We start from the raw sequence: 19,251 nt of genomic DNA, 5'->3' as shown, positions 1-19,251 counted from the left end.
TCCCGTTCCGTGGGCGGTGCCATCAAGATGGCGGCGGCAGCGGGAGATCCGAGTTGTGTTCTCCGTTAGCGCTGCTTGGAGCGGGGCTGCGGCGCCATGGATGCCTCCGGCTGCATGAAGTCCCTGCTCCGGGCAGCCAGGCAGTATCGGGCTGCCCCGACGGCTGCCAACGCGGCGCTGCTGCAGCGCAGCCTGGAGGTGAGGGGAGCGGAGCGGGGGGTGCTGGTGCGGCCGGGAACATGGCGGTGGCCGTGCTGCCCGCCTGGGGTATGGGGCTGCGGGTCTGTGCTCGGGGCCTGGCCTCGGCTGTCTCCGTCTCGCCGTCACCGGCTGGGGGAGGCCTTCGGACAGAGGAGACGTTTCAGTGTTGAGCAGTGTTTCTGGACCAGTGCTGTGCTCTTCTTTATAGCGGTGTGGGGTGGGTTTGTTTGTGTCAGTGTGCTTGCATGGGCATCAGCTGAGCGTGTAACGGGCCTTAGGAGTGACTTGTCCCCTCCTCCATCCCCTGTTTCTGACCCTCGAGGATCATTCATTTTCACCCCTTGTATCTGGGGTTTGCTGGTTTAATGGAACGTGTAATCAGAAGTGTTTGTTGCTCAGGGGAGGCCTGTCCGTCTGCCAGACCTCCAGGCAGAGCCTTGCATGCAGCCTTGCGGTGGGCACGCTCGGTATGGTCCCAAAGCAGCACTGCCTGTTGCTGCTGATCCTTCCTGCAGAGCAGCACCTTTGGGTTCCAGGCTGCTGGGCTGAGCTGAGGGCTGCTTACAGAACGTCTGCAATCTGTTTGGTTGTTCTTTCACAGTAAATAATCCTTGTGTTCTGTCGATGATAAAGCACATGTAGGAAGAATAACCTGGTATTAATTCTGTTCAGTGTGCAGAAACACAGGTGTTGCTCTGCTACAGCTGTGAGATTAGAAAGGATGCTGTTACTGTGAATGCTGTAAGCAAGCAAACCAAAGAAGCCCCCGTGTGTTATGAATGATCACAATGAAAACTTGCTATTTCCCAAAAGTACAGAGAGCACATCCACAACAATGAAACAGGTTTTTTTTTCAGTCTTCTTCCCTCCTTCCCCAACACACAAATGTGAGTGCAAATGTTCTGTTAGAGTTCATTTACATTCTGAGCCTGGCAAATAGGGCAAAGTGTATTTAATACAGCTGTGTTTTGGCTTCTGTGTTAAATACTTTGCTGCAGTTGAGTAATGAAGGTTGGTTTTCTCCTTTGCTTTCCAGGTTATCTCTGGACTGAAGCTTACACGATTGTTTGCTTCAGATCAGATTCTGCCAAGTGAATGTCTCAGTTGCCTAGTAGAACTCCTTGAGGATGCTCATGTCAGCCCATCTCTAACCTTGTCTGTGGTTACGTTGCTGTCACAGCTAGGTAAGGTTTGCATCTAAACTTTTAATCTCTGATATGGGAAAGGAAAGACGAGATGGGAGCTGATTCTGTGGTGTAGGTGATGAACCTGGACAGAGTCTAAGGTGTGAAAGATGAAGTGGTTTTCATTTTAGAGGAGCACTTGCCTGAGCCGCATGAATGTATGTACAAGGCCAGATAAGATGCTATATGGCCATGAGAAGCAGACTTGAAGTCAGCACTGAAACAACAATGATGCTTGAAAATACTCTCTTTTTGTTTTTTTAATGAAGTGACAAAACCTGCCCAGGGGGATGCAGAGATGGGGAGAAGCCGAATTACATCAACAGCTGTCCTCACTTTAGTTTCCCTCTCATTGGAGTGTTTGCTGGGCTGCAGTTTGGGCTCTCCAATGGCCTGGGCCTGTATGCATCAAGTTTCCCAATTACAAAATAGGTTCTGCTGCCTCTTGCTTGTTTCTGCTTAGGTTGGTAGCCAATGCACCAGTTGCTTTTGCTGTTAGATAGGTGATTTGTGTTGGTTTTACTAATTCTTAAATTCCAGCTCTAGACAATGAGACGAGAGAAACTCTTCAAGACACCTACAATCTGACCAGTGTGCTGGCTCGAGTGGTTCATCGAAGTTCTACGAATCTTAGTGACCCAGTCTTATTACAGGTAACAAGAACTAATGCTTAATAATAACTGACTATAATTATGTGGTGTGCATTATACTGTATGCATGTAATAAGTCTTCCAAAGTGCTGTCTGAAATAATGTGTTGAGGGAGAGTTAATCTTAGCTGAGTGTTTTATTTGTTGTATGTGGCTAGTATAACAGGATTATAAGACTGTGTAGAGTTCTTTGTATTCGGTCTTTAATCCTGCTTGTGTTTCTCACCTGCTTAAATTTAAAGAAAACCAAAACCCAACAAACAAACCACAAAGAACAACCAACTAAAGAAAAGCTATCCCATATTTTGAATTATTTCAAGAAATCACTGCTTGAGGGCTTGGGAGGTTACTTTCAGTTGAGGTATTTAGTTATTTCTCCTAATGTTTGTAACAAAGGCATGGACACTGATCATCTTTGTCATGTCATTGTGAAGGCATGAAAGAAGCTGTTCAAGGCCAGGTTGGATGGGGCTTTGAGCAGACAGATCTAGTTGAGGGTGTCCCTGCCTGTGGCATGGTGTTAGAACTGGATGAACTTTAAGGTCCCTTCCAACACAAGTCAATCTATGATTCGCCATTAACTTCATATGAACACAGTTATGGGCCAAAAGAATGCTGAAGGGAGGACTTCACTACCACTGGATCTGTTTGCAGTCTACAGCAAACCTGTTTTCCTGTAAACATACTTTCTGTTAGAGGTTGCAAGGTACTTGTTGGATTTTGGTGGCACTTGTAGATCTTCCAATAGGGAAAAGCCCCTTTCTCACTGACAGAATGGAGAACTTGCTAATGAGGCAATGGGGAGAACTGAATGGACTCAAGGTAACTTGTCTGTCAAAATAAAATCATATTAATCTGTTTGGGCTTTTACTGAGTGGATCAGTGTGGTAGGATATTACTCATTGTGCTCGCAGCAGTTTATGTAATTGTTATGTTAACATTAGAGAGTCTGAAAATCAATTTAGTGGTGGTGTCTTGTTCTTTCAGTTTCAGCTTTGTAACTTGTAGCATTCTTCAGTGATAAGCTATAGAAAAGACATATGTATCTTTTTGTTTCCTCAGAGTATTCAGTTGCTGCAGAAGCTAACCTACAATGTTCCTGTCTTTTCCGCTGGTGCCAACATCGATGAACTGATTTCATTCCTAATGCAGCATGTGTAAGTGTGTACTTGGTTGTCTTTTCTTCTGGGAAGTAGCTACGTTTCCAAACTCTCCGAAGGCCAGTAGCATATTGCACTAAGCTGGGCTCCAGGAGAAGCTGTGGCATTTCTGTTCTGAATTCTTTGAAACCCATGCTGTTACAGATTGCCAGCTGCAGTGATTGTGGAGCTTTGGGTACTGGATATGCATTTACCTTGTAGCCCATCCCACGCCTTTAGGAGCAGGGAGCTGACAAAGAGAAAAGCCAAAAGAAAATTCATGCCTGTCATTAGGAGTGAACTTGTTAGATGGATACAAATGTTGTGCACATGTACTCATGAAAGGTCTAATGGCTATTAAGCACGTGCAATACATTATCTTTGATAGCATTGATGGGGTTTGGGGTTTTTTCAGAGGTACTCCATTAAAAACTGCTCACACTGTGGTGACTGCAACTTCTTGTAATTAAATTCTGGATGCTTTAATAAATACTTGTTTTCTTTTTTAAACTCCTGGACTTTGAAGTCAGCACACTGAAGATGAGTTAACGATGCCGTGTTTGGGCCTCCTGGCAAATCTCTGTCGTCACAACTTGTCTGTTCAAACTCGGATCAAATCTTTGGTGAGAGTTTTGCTTTTGTGGTGTGATCGTCTGGCTTGAGTGCAACAGACTTGACTCTGGGAATTACCTTTGTATTTCTTAGGCACCCTTTTTTTGTGGCAGTAATAACCCTGGCCTGCTTGTTCTGCAGTGCTGGTGTTTGTGTCTCACATGTTTGAGGGAATAACCAGTAGCTCAGGAAACTGGGTGCTTTTTCTTTCTCCCCATTGCTGTGTTACAGCACTGGTCTGTGTTATGTGTTTGGTGTCTGCAACTGTTCTCTGTGAATGAAAGTTGAATTTAAAATTCAAGCGTTCTTCCTTAGAAGAAATAAATGTTGTTAACATAGAAAGACTGGGCTTGGATTTTATTTTTCCATAAGCTGGGTTGGTAATTTTGGCCAAGAAAGGGATTTGCCTTTTAAAAGACATTAAAACACCACTGATCTTGATAAGCAGAGATAATGAGCACTGTTCTCTGAGCAGAGAAGGGACAGGGCTCAGTTTGCAGTGGTGATTTGCTATTAGAGATTTCAGTACAACTGCTTAATTTCAGTAAAATGAAATTAAAATAATGATGGAATTTCTTCCTTGGATGGTTTTGTTGTTTTGCTTGGGCTTGGGTTTTGTTTGTTTTGTTTGTTTGCTTATTTTCATTATAAAAGTTGAAAAGATAATTTAGTCATTGACATCAACACCAGTATTGTGCAGTATAACACTAACATGCATTTCCTAGAGAACTGTTATGGTTCTCATGTTTTTTGTATTGTTCATTATTTGTATGGCTTATTTTTAAGTATGTGCAGTCTGTGAGTTTGGTATTTTTATAGAACAGAATGAAGTTTGTAATGCCTGTGTTTGTCCTTCTTGCTTTAGAATCATGTGAAGAATTTCTATCGCACCTTAATAGGCTTCCTAGCCCATAGTAGTTTGACTGTGGTTGTGTTTGCACTTTCCCTGTTGTCAAGCCTTACTTTAAATGAAGAAGTAGGAGAAAAAGTAAGTAATGCTTTGAATCTGTTATATTCTTAATTTGTAGATAAAGGTAATGCTCACACTGGCCAAATAAGCTTCTAATTCCAGCTAGTTTCATTAAAAACCTAGGCCAAGTAAGTACATACCTGCAGATAACTTTGTTCTTCCTTTCAGCTCTTCCATGCTCGAAATATCCATCAGACATTTCAGTTAATATTCAATATAGTTGTAAATGGAGATGGTACCCTAACAAGAAAATACTCTGTCGACCTATTCATGGATCTTCTGAAGAACCCCAAAGTTGCTGATTACCTTAGCAGGTATGGCTTCACTTCCTTAAAGTATAAGGTATTTCTCCTAAGCTCTTGTTCAGTTTCTTTGCTCTGTGCTATTTGTATTCTGAAACAAACACTGGAAAAGTCCCTAGATGTTTTTTGAATGTTACTGGTTGATAATAACGGCTGTATATGAAACTGAAGGCTTCTTGTGTTACTGGTTTCACATGCATGTGTCAATCAGTGTGGGGTTTTTTATTACCCCTTAAGGAGTATTTTATAGTGTGTTCAGTAACTCTTTGGACAGTATTGGTGGTCAGACATCTTGGTGAGGATCTATTTTGCCTGTTCCAGGTCTGTATTGTCTCAAAGTTGAATAGTATGGTTGAAGCTGTAAGAATTTCACCGGAGGGTGTTAAAGCTGTAGAGAGCTTGACTAGTTTTGCAAATGGAGCTAGCAGATTTCAGTTACTGAATTTTGATCTAAATCTGATAGTAAAAATATCTGGAAAATCTTGGCTTATTTTAAGGAATTTTCTTTCTTTCTTAGAATATTTTTCAAGCTATGTTTATTTGAAGTAGAAGTTACATTATCAAAACTGTCACTGTAGTTGAAGTGTTCAGGAGTGAGGAGAGGAGCAGGGCACTTGCATTCATCACTTGGTACAAATGTCTGGGGGTAACAAAACTCCCTTGAATTTTTCTTTCCTCCTTTATGCATGCTGTAGGTACGAGCACTTTACCTCCTGCCTTGGTCAAGTATTAGATCTTCTTCATGGAAGGGATCCCAATTCATCATCTAAGGTATTTATACTTCTCCAATTTAAGGCTAAGAGAATGCGACTCCAAATCCAGTTCTACTTCTGTCTACATAAGTAGGCTCCTTGTGTACAAGGATTGATAGTGAAATATATTGACTTTGGGATTCCTAAATGACCTATAGTATACACCAGGTTTCTATACTCTAGTTATTCTCAAGGCTGTCAGGTTGGATTTGTAGCCAGATTGTGTCTGCTTTCAGTTAGCAGACCTGAAGGCAAAAAGGCAACATGAACACCTTTTGTGCTTTGGCTAGTAGGAAATGTTGGGATCTACCACAAGTGCAGTGTGTACCTTACTTCACCTGCTAAAGCTTGAATTAATACTACTAGGACTCTGATCAGGGAACAGGGATGCTCACTTCCAAGACTTAATCATACATTCTCTCATATTAGTTGAACAAATTGATGCCACATTTGGTTAAGCAGTTAACTGTTGTATTCAACTTTGACTCACTATCACTTTGCATAAATGAAATATTGGCTTTCTGTTGCTAAAGACTAAAATATTAAACATTGTGAAAATATTTGGGCTAAATACATCTGTGAAACAACTCTGAAGCTTTTCCTAGGAATGTGTTTCACATCACAATAAATAATAAATGGTAGGGTTTCTATATATGTGATTTTGTTGTTGATTTAGCAAGATGCTGACAAGGAGCCTTCCAGGGTGCTTTCCTCTTCCTCCCCAAGTATGCACATGTGCATCTGTTCATGGCTTAGCATATTTTCCCTTCCCCAGTTTTCTTCATTCTGAGTGTGTATGCATTTGTACTGCTTACTGGATACCAGCAGTCATGCTTTTTACAGAAGAAGGGAAAGCAATACACTGAATGCTGTCACAAGCCTTCAGCAGTCTAATGGACTGTGTTCTGTTGCTGACTTGGCTTTAAGAAAAGATGTCTGTTCTTTGGATAACTTAAAGTGCTAAAAGGAGTTGCATAGAATTTGTGTATTATTCTAGACCTGTGCTATGGGAGTTACAATCCCTGTGTAAGTACTTGATTTCAAAGCGTTTAAACTCTCATTCACTTCACACAGATCTTAGAGCTCCTGCTTGCCTTCTGTTCTGTGCTAGAACTGCGTCATGTCCTGCGGCAGGCAATACTGGAACCATCTGGCTTGCCAGTCTCCGGAAATACCAGACTTGTGACTCGCTCCAAGACTTTTGAACCATCTGTTGCATTGGTGCACTTGTCAAACCAACCATTGGAAGGCTCCGAAGACTCTTCTGTTCTAGCATTGCAGCTATTCAAAGAGATTTTTGAGGTACCAAGACTGATAATTGAGCTTAAAGAGCTTGTTAGCAGCTATATTTTTAATTGATTTTTAAGCAACTCTTAGCATTTTACTTGAAAAATAGCATGTAAAAAATATCCTAAATAAAATTCTTTCTGTTCTAGAATTCCATACTTGGTAAAACAACTTTTCTTTTAAAGACTTGCTGTAGTTTAGTGAAGTATTGAAGTGTTGAAGATTAAGTGAAAGATGCGGTAGTTTGTGAAGTCATGAGGCAGATGCTAGCAAAGCTCTCAAACAGTTGCTTACTAAGGCTTGAAGCAGTGTGGAAGTTTGTGCTGTTTCTCATTGAACTCCCTCCTCAAGTACATTACTGATCTGCAGTCTTAAACCTGAACTAGCAAGAGGCTGGGAAAGCAAGAAGGCACCTGATGGAGGAGAGGGCAGAGTAGGCTTGGCTTCCTTGCTGGGTAGTGTTAAAAGTTGCCATGAAATGTCTTTATTGCAGGATGTTATTAACAGTGGGAACAGTGCCTCAGCCGAGCATTTTGTGGATCTTCTGCTGCCTGTTCTTCTGGATCATCTTCAGATGCCAGAGCAGATTGTGGATGAGCTGTTAGTGAAGAAGTGTGAAAGAATGGCCAAGGCTATTGATGTCCTGACGAATATCCTTTTTGTGTGCCTATCGACTGTTAATTTAGTCCTGACCATAATCTGCTCTAAGATAGTAGACAAAATGTCTATTTTGGGTGACTTTAATATCTTTTAATGGCAATAGCTGCCCTAATTTTAGTTAGGACTGTCGTCTTGAAAGAGCTTAAGTAGCTTTCTAATTGCTAAGAAATTATTTTGTAATATACTGGTGCAGGATGAAATTTAGATCAATGAAATAAGGAAAAATAATGTGAAATGATACAATTCTGCACTCCTCTTGGAGTCCTTAGTGTCCACAGTGTCGCGTAGTGAGGAGAACGTGACTGCATCTAAGCTGAGTTCTGTGAGGAAATCTCTTTGCTAGTTCACTCCTAGATAACCTGTTCTTGTACTGGGGATTGATTGTTGACTGCTTTTGCTCATCTTTATGCCACTCGTTTTACTGTTGTTTCCCTTAGCTGTTTGTGCCCAAGTGACTGTCTTTGATTGATAAGTGAAGCTTACTTGGTCTGCCAGTTAAACATGACTTAAGTGGTTTATGTATTTGGGTTATAAAAACACTTCTGAAGGCTCTTGTGCTTTGATACACCAGCTTTTGTGTCCTCTTTTATTAAGAAATATCACCTTTTGCACCAACACCTAGTCATAAGTGTGAAATTTGTTCTTAACTCAGTCTACTGCTTTGTAGAGATGACTTGCTGAAAATGCATGCCTCGAAGGTACTGACTGCCAGCCAATGCACGTCTCTAATAGAGCACCAGTTTACCTATAGTGGGATCGATCCTGGTTTTGGGACAAAAGTAGGAGACTCTAAAATGTGGTGAGCACACAAGTTTATATAAAATCTAACCTAGTAAGACTCTTTGTGACATTGTTTCAATGGAAAGTATATGGTAGTTGAGAATACAATTTAAATGCATGTAAATCAGTACTGTTTTAAGATCAAATTTAGTATTTTTGTGGCAATAGAAATTAATGTTTCTGGTCAGTTCAATAATTAAAACCTAATTTAAACGTTCAGATGCTGGTTTTGGCATGAGCTGGGGATCCACTTATGTGGAAGAAGACCTTAAGCCTCATGCAGTAGTTCAAGCTTATCTAAGATGAAGCTTACCAGAATTGCTTAGTGCACCTAGTATTTCATTTTGATTTTATGCAACCACAGTTCCTATCAGTGTGGGAAGGAATAATTTTAGTGCCAGTGGAATAGACGTTCTTCCAGCTCAGTGTCATTAACCTGAATATCAATATAACCAGAAGTTCTATGGCCAAAAATCAGAGAAATATAATTGGGCCTACGATTAAACCCTTCTCAGTTTCAACTCTAAAGTGTCTTTTTGGTCTTCACTGTTGCTGGCCTTGGCATGCTGGAGAAGCTCAGCAGCAGGTCAAAGGGTCTCTTTGATGATGACATTGTTGCCTTGATAGACATACTTAATTTCTTTGTGAAGGTATTTATTTAGTTTAGAATGGACTAAATTTATCAGTGCTGACTTGACAAATCTCTCTCTTTCCTTCCTTCTTCCCTTTGCTTTTCCATTTGTATCTTTAAAAGCAAACTTGCTGCTGATATTATTTTGAGAACACTTGATCTTATGAGCAGACTGAAACAGGACGTACCTGGTATGGAAGTCAGCTTCTACAGGATTTTGCAGGTATTGGGCAGTTTTTAAGTGTCATGAAATGTATCTGCTAAAACTTGAAGACCAATACAGTCCCCTGGGCACGTTGCTTCAAGGTTGTTTTGTTATTAATTCTTCTAAAATAGGAGCTGTTGGCTTTTTACTGCAATTACTTATTTCAGTAATGCACATTTAATCACACTTCAGCTGCCTGCTAAGAATTATCCTTCTGAGACTGCATTAGGACTGCAGTTTCAAGGTAGCAAACGAGGAAAAAAGCTCTCACAACCATATAGTTATTTGTGACGTTGGTTATTATTAAATATACACATCTAATTTGTGACTTTGCCTGGTCAAAAGAGTTCCTGGTAACTGTTTGTCTGATGGTATTTTAACAATATCTACTTTGTGGATGGAAAAGTAATCCAGGCAGTCAAGCAGTTCATGCTGGTTTGGAGGGTTTCCTTTCAAGAGTAGAAATGACAGAGTGGAATGTCTACAGTCACTGTGATTGATGTGGTCTCTGTTTGGCTTCATAGCTCAGACCTCTATCTGTATACTATATATTACCATGCTATAGCAAATGAAGAACAGATCAGGAACTGAACTGGAACTAGTTGTGGAAGCTGTGTGTGTGTGTGTGTGTGTGTATGTGTTTAGCCTCATTCTCTACAGATGCCGCAATAGGCCGTGATACTGTGATGTCTGGGTGGTTTTGGGATTTTTTGTTGTTGACTGTTATATCTTGTTTTGACCACAGCGGTTTCTTTTTTAGGATCCACGCTTGATTGCACCTTTGACGGTGGCTTTAACATCAGAACACAGAGAGCAAGTCCAGGTGGGACTTGGAATATTGTTTGAGGCTGCACCCTTACCAGATTTTCCTGCCATAGTGTAAGTTTCTTTTTGTGATGGACTGGTAGGATTTGACATTTTTATGGGTTTAGTGATATTCATATTTATTGGCATATTACTTTATTTGTAGTTAAGAAACCATAGTGATCTCGGAGGGCAGAGGAAAGAAATAGTTCAAATGCAGATGGTGTTCAATTAACATGGGTCCTGGAGAGAGTTAGTGGTGTCTGACTTCTGTCCCTCAGAGTTCATTTGCCTGTAGTCTGTGCTTAGAACTATATACTTGGAGTGCGTCTAACCTTCTGACTGTCAGATTGCTCTCTCTGCTGAACATTGACAGACATGTCACTCTTCAGTTCCTAAAGCTTTGTTTACTCTTTGTGTAGTAACTTCCAAGAAAGAACAATAAGACAAGACACGTGCAGGTTGCAGGTCAGGTAATATTTAAGGGGTCTAAATAGGGGAAAAATACTGAGAAGCTATTTGATGGAGTCCCTGTTTCTGTAGATGTAATAAAATAGGAGAAAATATCTTAAATGGTATCATGGTCTTTGCAACCTCAGAAACCAATCTGAAACTTCTTCCCTTTTTGTTTCTTAAAAAAGATAAAAATAAAGTAGGGATTGCTTGCAAGGACTTCCAGATTGGATTTCTTTTTGGCATTTCACCTGCTTTTTTGAGTGAAAGGTTTGTAATATAACTAAATTATCTTGGAATCATGACTGTATTACTACTTACATTGGAGGAAAAGATGGTGACCTGACCAGATCATGGTGATTTGCCTCATTGTGGTTTTTTGGTTGCTTCTGAGAAAGCTTGTAAAGAGAGTGGCATTACAGGAACTTAGAAAAGCCTCCTCTGCTCAGCCCCAGTGGGATCACATCCAGAGTGGTGTGTCCAGATCTGAGCTCCCCAGTATTTGAGAGATGCAGTCATACTGGAGTGAGTCTAGTGAAGGGCCATTAGATGTTGGAGGGATGAGCATCTGTTATTCAAGGTAAGACTGAGAGTGCTGAGATTGGTTTTGAGAAGACCTGGGGAGTATCTTATCAGTGTGTATAAATGTATGATGAAAAGGAACAAAGAAGATGGAGCCAGAGTGTTTTCAGTGGTGTCCATTGGCAGGACAGGAGGTACAAGGGAAAACAACTTTCAAATTTCTTTAGAAGGGAGGGGGGAGGACACAACAAAACCAGAAAAATCCCAACAACTTTTACTGGAAGGGAAGTCAAACACTGGGAAAGGTTGTCTGGAGAAGTTGTAGAGCCTCATCTTTTGATATAGTCAAAACTACAGGACATAGTCCTGGGCCACCTGCTTAGAGCAGGAGAGCTGAACCAGATGATCTGTAGAGGTCCCTTTCAGCCTCAACTGTTCTATGATCACATGGTTTTGTGGATACAGGAAACACTTTTATAAGGGCCAGTAACAAATAGTCTGGCTGGAAGAATGAAGGATCTGTACAACCCAATATGCCTGGAGTCATACAATGGAATGGCCAAATAACATGTCTATAAATGCAAGCTAAAACCAGGCTTTGTTCACTTAGGAAGCAATTGAGACAGCACTTCAGTGAAGTGGCTGGGATGACTTAGTAAGGAATTTATCCATAGGAAAAGATTTTTGATTGGTGCTTCAAGAATCAGCTCTTTTGACTTATCTCTGATATGGAACATGTCATGAGTAGCTGCCTCTAAAATACCAACCCCAAGTTACGTGCATACACTGGAATACACTTAATGTAATTACTTCTGTCTAAGCTTTTGTGTTCTCTTCCTTGTACAGACTTTAATTGATGGCACTCTTTTCATCTAAATGTTTACATTTTGGCTAAAACTTCCAGAATGAAATGTGCTGTACTCAGTATCATATTGTAAAATAGCATCAGAGACAAGGGAAAATGAAGATTTATTGGTAGCACTCTGCCTTTTCATGATTTGATCTTATTTTTGTGCCTAATAAAAGTTCTTACCCTTCTTAATCTTCCTACTTACAGTGGCCTAGTTAAGTTGAATAGTGATATGTGAAATAACCTGTTTCTCAGGCTACTAGGAGACAGGTGATCTCTTCTGTTCAAGAAGAGCTAAACACCATGCCCTTTCTGGCAAGGTACTGAGTTTGTTTCTAAAGGTTACCCATGACAGGCTTTCATGTTTCTCTGCTTTCCATAGAAACAGTTTGCACACATGTCTAATACCACATCTGAATGCGTGATAATGCAAATGTGACTGTTGTGTAATCTGTTTTCAATGAGAGAGAAGGCAGGTTATGAAAAGGTTCTCATCTTCAGTCCTTGCAATATTTGTAGCAGCTTGTTTCATTAATGGTCTTTGTGTTTATACAGGCTTGGTGAAAGCATTGCAGCAAATAATGCTTACAGGAAACAAGAAGCGGAGCACGCATCGAAAAGAATCCAAGTGCTTTCAGCTGTGCCCAACATTACTTCAGTGAGGTCTTCCTCATCCCGTCTTTCAGGTGACAAATCCACAGCTTCAAATATTCGGGAATTAATAGAGAAACTTCATTCTGGACTAGAGGTCAGTAGAATTGATATACCCCTTTTTGAATACTTGACACTTTACTGGGGGAACAGGGCTGAAATCTAAGTGTTAGGCTGTAGCGCATGTATCAGGTGAGTCCAGTTTAGATTCCTGCTTCTTTGGAGCGTGCTCCTTTTACTGAGCTACTGAGCAGAATTCAGTGATGATTCTTTGTGCTACATCAGAAGTAGGAGGGGCTCCTTACTGAGATCTCCTTCTCCAGTAGGCTTACCCATGCAGTCCTTAGCCGTCAGAGGCAGAGGCAGGAGTTAGATGCGGTTGCAGCTGCCAAGACTTGCTGCAGTGCAAACCGGAGCCTCTTCTTCACACTTCCTAAGAAATAGCCTGTGATGAAAAAGAGATGATGTGCTGCTTTAGAAGAGTATGGTGCATCTCTTGTGTGCCTGAACATGCATGGGAGCACTTTCCTTCTTTCCTGTAGCTGACTATTTAATGTTTCCAGCTAAATTTTTGTGGCCTTCTTGGAAAGGCACTATTACTACTTCAGAAGAAAGCTTACATTCTGGTTCCAAATAGTGCAAAGATAGTACCTTTTCAGTTAGGTGTTCATTGTATGAACAGCTGGGATAGCTCACATTTGGTTATGCAGAAGCCCGAGCGGCTGCTCAAAACTGGTGTTGTAGTAGCACTGCCTAAGGAAAGATACCCTGAAATGACCAAGTTGCATTTTCACTTGACTTTGGGCATATATTTAAATAAACAGCTAGGACTTCTGTCATGTATGGTCAATTTCCTGTAGTAAGTGGGTAAACTTACTTAGTTCTGTTCTGTTCTGTTCTCAGGGTGACTTTCCTCAGCCTCCTCTGATAATCTGTATGTATTTCCACAGATGAAGGAGTCATTCACCGATATGAGGGTATCTGACATAATGGATGTGTATGAGCAGAAGCTGTCGGCATTAGCAGTGAGTACAGCCTAATGTGTGTGCATACATTACTGTCTGTAAGTTCAGAAGACGTTAATGAAACATGTTCTTCCTGCGTCCAGTCTAAAGAAACCAGGCTGCAAGAGCTTTTGGAAGCAAAGGCAGTAGCTCAGGCGCAGACCGAGAGGCTGATGACTCAGTACCGATGTCAAAGAGCCCAGGCTGAGTCCGAGGTAAGCAGCATGGAGCTTCCTTCTGGGGCTCAGGTGGGACTGAGTAAGAATTGTCTGAGTAGCTTTAATTGTGATCGTGTGGGTGGAAACTCTACAGTGCTCAGTGTAGCTGTGCTGGGAAGTTAAGGCAGTCTTCATTTTTGTTATGAACATCCCGTTTTCCTCTGGATTTTTCTTTGGAACAGTTTTCTTTAATGTCCATTTCCTTATGGGAAGGCAACAAAACTAACCTACTCTACTGGTTGTTGTTCATTAAGCATTAGTGTTAATTTAATAGTAATCTTGAAAATTAGTATAGCCGTGTCCTAGAATTCTATGTGGAATTTGCTGATACATGAAGAGCTGTTTCCTGTTTGTGCCTTTTAATCACTTGTCCAAGATGAACTTTCAAATAAACCTTGCTTCCATGGAATATGTATATTGAAACCTTGGAATAATTTCTATTATTTAAAGATTATAATAAACATTGGGCTGCAGATTGCTCAATACGTAGCTAAAACCTCTCATCTTTTACTTTCTTCCCTTTTTCCTCTCACTGTCTATAAAGGAAGCCAAAGGAAATCAGTGAGCCAATTAGTTTGTCAATAACACTAGGTGAGAGAAATAATTAATGTTGCTGATGCATTTTAGCGTTAGATTTATGGTCTCAAATATGCCTATTACAGAGTGACTTGTGTAACAGAACAGTTTGTAACTGTGGGGTTTTTTTGTTGGGGGGTGTCTGTGTCTTTCCACTGGAAGGCGAGAGCTCTTGCTGCAATGTTGAAGGATGCAGAGCGAAAGAATGAAGAACTGGATGATTTGCTGCAAGCTCAGCGGACCGAGTCTGAAAGAGCCCAGGCTGATATAGAACAGCTCTTCCAACACAACAGGAAGTTACAAACAGTTGCAGAAGACTATGAAATACTGAAAAAATCCTCTGCTGAGCATCTTCAGAGGTAAGGAGTTTAAGAGCTCTAAGCAAATACTTTGTATTCAAAGGGTGAGGAAGCCCTTTACTGGGCTAAGCACATTAGAAGGGCAAAATTACACATTACTGTATATTACTTGGTGAAAAATCTATTATTTTTTCTTCTATATGCTTATCAATGAGATTAACTTCAGTCATTCTAGAAGTTACTATGTTAAATGGAATGAGAAGTAAAGTTTAAGATCCAGTTCAGGAAATAGCGTGACCCTTGTATAAATGGGAGCATTGTTCTCCAAGAAACAAAATTAGGGATGCTTAGTTTCTGTTAGTATTACACCATACTGTTGATGTCTTTCTTTGCTCTTACATGCTGTCTTGATGACACACTGTAAGTAGTCTGGAGAAGCAGCCAATAACAGTATGTCTGCATAAGGTAGAAGCTTGCATCTTTGATCACTTCTGTAGCAAATTTGATAGAACTGGCTAAAAGTGAGGTAGAAAGAGGCACCTTGTGTGTCCCAAATTATTTATCAGCATAATTTCTTCAGGCTCTTAAGCTGAAAAAGGACATGTGAGACACACAAAGTATCTAAAGATGAAAAAACTATTTATGAAAAGCAAGTGTGCTTTGGCAGAATAAAGGCTCAGAGGAGCTTTGGCTTTACAACTCCCATGAGCCTGTCTCGTCACTAGGTGTCAGCAAGGCAAAGAAGCTGCTGGAATTGTGAGCAGGTTTCTTGCTTGGCAATGGGAGCAGCCGTTATATTTGACAATTTTGAAGCTATATTGTTTACTGACTCAAAAAGTCCTTTAAAAGGTGACTGCAAATACTCAGTTTATAGCAGTTTGTGTTAGTCCAAGTTCTAAAGGCATCAATATGATTTTCTGTTCCTAAGAGTTTTCTGCTGGAGGAAATTTGCTTCCTGATCCTTAACAATCAACAATAGGTAAGAGATGCACTGAAGCTTGGCTTGTTGGGTTAGGGTGTTTTAATTCCTCCAAGTATGTCCATTGAAAAAAACAAAATAAAAACAAGATCCCAAGTGCATATTAAATTATTGTGGAAACCAAGTGTTATCCTAGCTAATGAAGACTGAAGCAGCTCTCTATGGATTTGGGGATATCTTATGAAATCATTGGGGTTGCCTAGTGTTGTGTGACAATCTGGAATACGGTATTGGAAAATCTTTATTCATAGTTGTGCTTGCATGAAACGGGCTTTATTAATGGTATTGTTGACTCAGGAGCATACCGAGAGGTGAAAGCCCAGCATCCTTCATCACCAGTGGTGCAGTGTATTTTGACTTGGTTTGAATGACAATTTCAGTTCTGTCATTGTATTTTGGGTGCTTTGTGGCTGCAATCAAAAGCAACAGTTTCTGGCGTTTAAGCTCCAGACAGTAACTTTTTCAGTGGTTTCTACTGTGTCTGCCTGATCAGAGAAAGGAAATGACTGTTTTATGGGGGGAGAGGGAATAAAATCTGTCTGTGCTCACACTCTGCAGATTCACAGGTTTGATTCGAAGCTCCTGACAGGAACTGGAAATGATACAAAAATCATTCTGGGTTCTGAGGATGGAGAAATGGCAGCAGATCTCCTTTTAATCGTTACAATTCCTTTCTCTGCAATTTTAGGATTGGTGCCCAGTTGAGGGAAACCGAAGATCAGAGAAAAGAATTACAGCAACAGCTGCGGGAGAGAGATGGCAAAATAGCGAGTAAGTCACTTACCTAAACGTCCCTGAGCCTAGAGAGCTAATGAGATTAACTGGATGTTGTTGTTATGGGCTCTGGGTAAGCAGCTATATCTTACTAAGTAACTTGTAAATCTTAGGCCAGGGATAGGTAATTCAACAGTTGAATGACATGAATACAGATATTTCTTTTTGAGAAAGGACACATCAGCTTGATTTCCTAGGCTACATGGGATTCACTGAATGCCTGCACAGCATCATATTCCCCTTCGGGATCTCTTTACAGCATGTCCATTGAAACTGTTTTCTGTAGGGACTGCAAATTCTCCAAGAGCTTGATTTAACTCTTTGCAAGTATGACCGGACGCAGTTACAGCAGCTTAGCAGGAGGTGGCGCTATCCAGTAATACAATGCCTAGCAGCTACGTTGCATCTAAATAGGAGAAACAAGCCCTAGCCCCTTGTTTCCCAGGCAATGCAGTGTGTCTTTTCTAAGCTCGGCAGCCCATCTTTTAACGTGTTCCTTTTCTTCAGCTTTGCAACAGGAAATAAAAGTTCTGGAAGACAAACTGAAAGCACAGCAGAAAGAACAAAAAGATACGGAGCAAACTATAGATATTCTTAGAAAGGAATTAAGTAAAACGGAGCAAGCAAGGAAAGAACTGAGTATCAAGGTAAGGCATTACTTGCACCTGCATTCTAGAGACCAGAATTCTAGATGTCTGTTTAACTGACAGAGTTGGTAAACCTGTATTTTGGTGGTGAAGTAGCTGAAGAAAGAGCAGCCTATATAGTGGGCAGGAAGAAATTCTCTCAGCTTTAATTTTATACCTTTTGAGTAGCTGAGCTTGAATTTAAGAGCAAAGAAGGCAGGGTCAGGTTCTGAGGAGGCCGTATGAGGCACAGTGTGTGGCTGCAGGATATGTTTGCAGGCAAGGAAAGAAACCCAAAACAAACCTGTAGAACAGTGTTAACAGAAGGTACCGCATTCCTCCTAAGCGGTTTTGACTCCTGTAAAATGTGGATTAGCTTATTTCTGCATTAAGGTACATGTGCTACATACGTACACACCAAAATGCATCTGATGTTTCTTGATCTTTGAAATTGTAATACCTAATTTTGTCTGTAAGAAAAACCGTGTCCTTTTTTCAAAACAGAGACGGGTTTGGCTTTACCAAGTTAACAAAAGAGCATTTAAAACAAGCAACACGAAATCCCTCAAACTTCACTGCAGCCTCTATGCCCTTGCCTGTAGGTGAGGCTCCCTGTAAACTCACAAGGCAGAGATTCATTCTCATGCAAACCAATCGGCGAATGCAAAGCGTGCGGTCTGGCAAACAGATTTGCCGTATTTCCATTCCCTGGCAGCAAAGGCTGATCTCTGCAGGCAGTCTGCATGTAGCAAATATTTCCCTTGTTCTCGGTAAATGTTTGCTGGTGTGGGGCTTGAGATGACGTGGATGGCTTAAACGTGAACACTTGTGGTGCTGAAATGGGACAATGATAATGGGAATTGGTGGTTTCCTGTGGTATCGTTGTGTGGCAGTCTCCGTAATCCTTCACGTGCACCAAACATAGAGCTGAGAGTTCCAGAAGGAGCTTGTAAGTTTAAAACTACTTTATAATTTCCTTGCTCAAACTGACCACCAGCAGGCGCTCGGCTCGCACTGCATTGCACGTGCTTAGCAGTGGATGGCAGAGCAAAGGATAACGTTGTGTTTGTTCCCACAGGCATCTTCTCTGGAAGTTCAGAAATCCCAGTTGGAAGGACGCTTGGAAGAAAAGGAAGCACTTGTAAAACTGCAGAAGGAAGAACTGAGCAAACATTCCGCCATGATTGCAATGATTCACAGTCTGAGCGGTGGCAAGTTAAGTGTAGAAACAGTGAACCTCAGTTTATAGGGCTTTGTGTCTAAGACTCTAGTACTTTATACATAGGTGCGAGTATACGTGAAGATGTTTAAACCTGAGGAGAGCACAAGGTCTGACTTGACAAAAAGAGCCAAACTAAAAATAGCTTTAGTATCAGTTGAGAAGAAAAAGCAGTAAGTGTGGAAGCTGTGATCAAAGAAACCTGAGCTGTTGTGTAGCAAAGAGCTCTGCAATGGTCTTCATAGAACTGTGATCACCCGTATCGGGAGCCGCACACACCTTTTGCTGGTGACTAACCTTTCTTAAATGTATATAGGGAAATGAAAGCAATATAGGAGTCACTGTCTACTTTTTACTTGTATATTTTTGTATTGGCTTCCTGGCAAGGAGCATGCCTCAGAGGTGAAGCCCTTCCATAGCCTTGTTTATTTCAGCTCTTCTGAATATCATTATTTGTGCAGCTTTGCTTTCTGATGCTTAAGATAGAAACATAAGAATAAAATGGATTTTCAATTGGAACATGTTGTGTTGAAAGCTGTGTTTGTCAGTGTATTGCTGCAAGTGCTTCATGCAGTAAATATAGAACCATAGAATAGTTAGGGTTGGAAAGGTGCTTAAGATCATCGAGTTCCAACCCTCCTGCCATGGCCAGGGACACCACCAGGGATGGAGCATTCACAACCTCCCTGGGCAACCCATTCCAGTGCCTCAGCACCCTCACAGTAAAGAATTTCTTCCTTAGATCCAATCTAAACTTTCCCTGTTTAAGTTTCAACCCATTACCCCTTGTCCTATCCCTATAGTCCCTAATGAATAGTCCCTCCCCAGCATCCCTGTAGGCCCCCTTCAGATACTGGAAGCTGCTATGAGGTCTCCACGCAGCCTTCTCTTCTCCAGGCTGAAC

At 41.0% G+C, this 19,251-nt stretch overlaps 1 protein-coding gene across 1 annotated transcript; it reads left to right on the top strand.

Annotated features, from left to right (window-relative positions):
- On the top strand, positions 1-18,866 carry LOC115946118 (protein CIP2A homolog). The gene is made up of 20 exons (XM_034060181.1): positions 1-198; positions 1,238-1,385; positions 1,926-2,038; positions 3,097-3,191; positions 3,700-3,796; positions 4,651-4,773; positions 4,924-5,069; positions 5,753-5,828; positions 6,884-7,111; positions 7,590-7,746; positions 8,414-8,555; positions 9,291-9,390; positions 10,133-10,251; positions 12,557-12,749; positions 13,603-13,677; positions 13,761-13,871; positions 14,613-14,809; positions 16,417-16,499; positions 17,010-17,149; positions 18,207-18,866. The coding sequence occupies exons 1-20, from the start codon at positions 97-99 to the stop codon at positions 18,375-18,377; spliced, it is 2,616 nt and encodes an 871-aa protein (XP_033916072.1). The 5' UTR covers positions 1-96; the 3' UTR covers positions 18,378-18,866.
- The last annotated feature ends 385 nt before the right edge of the window (positions 18,867-19,251 follow it).

The sequence above is a fragment of the Melopsittacus undulatus genome, chromosome 2, assembly GCF_012275295.1.
Source record: "Melopsittacus undulatus isolate bMelUnd1 chromosome 2, bMelUnd1.mat.Z, whole genome shotgun sequence".
NCBI lineage: Eukaryota > Metazoa > Chordata > Aves > Psittaciformes > Psittaculidae > Melopsittacus > Melopsittacus undulatus.
Note: the sequence above shows the minus strand (reverse complement) of the source record. Positions and strands in the feature narration are given on the sequence as shown.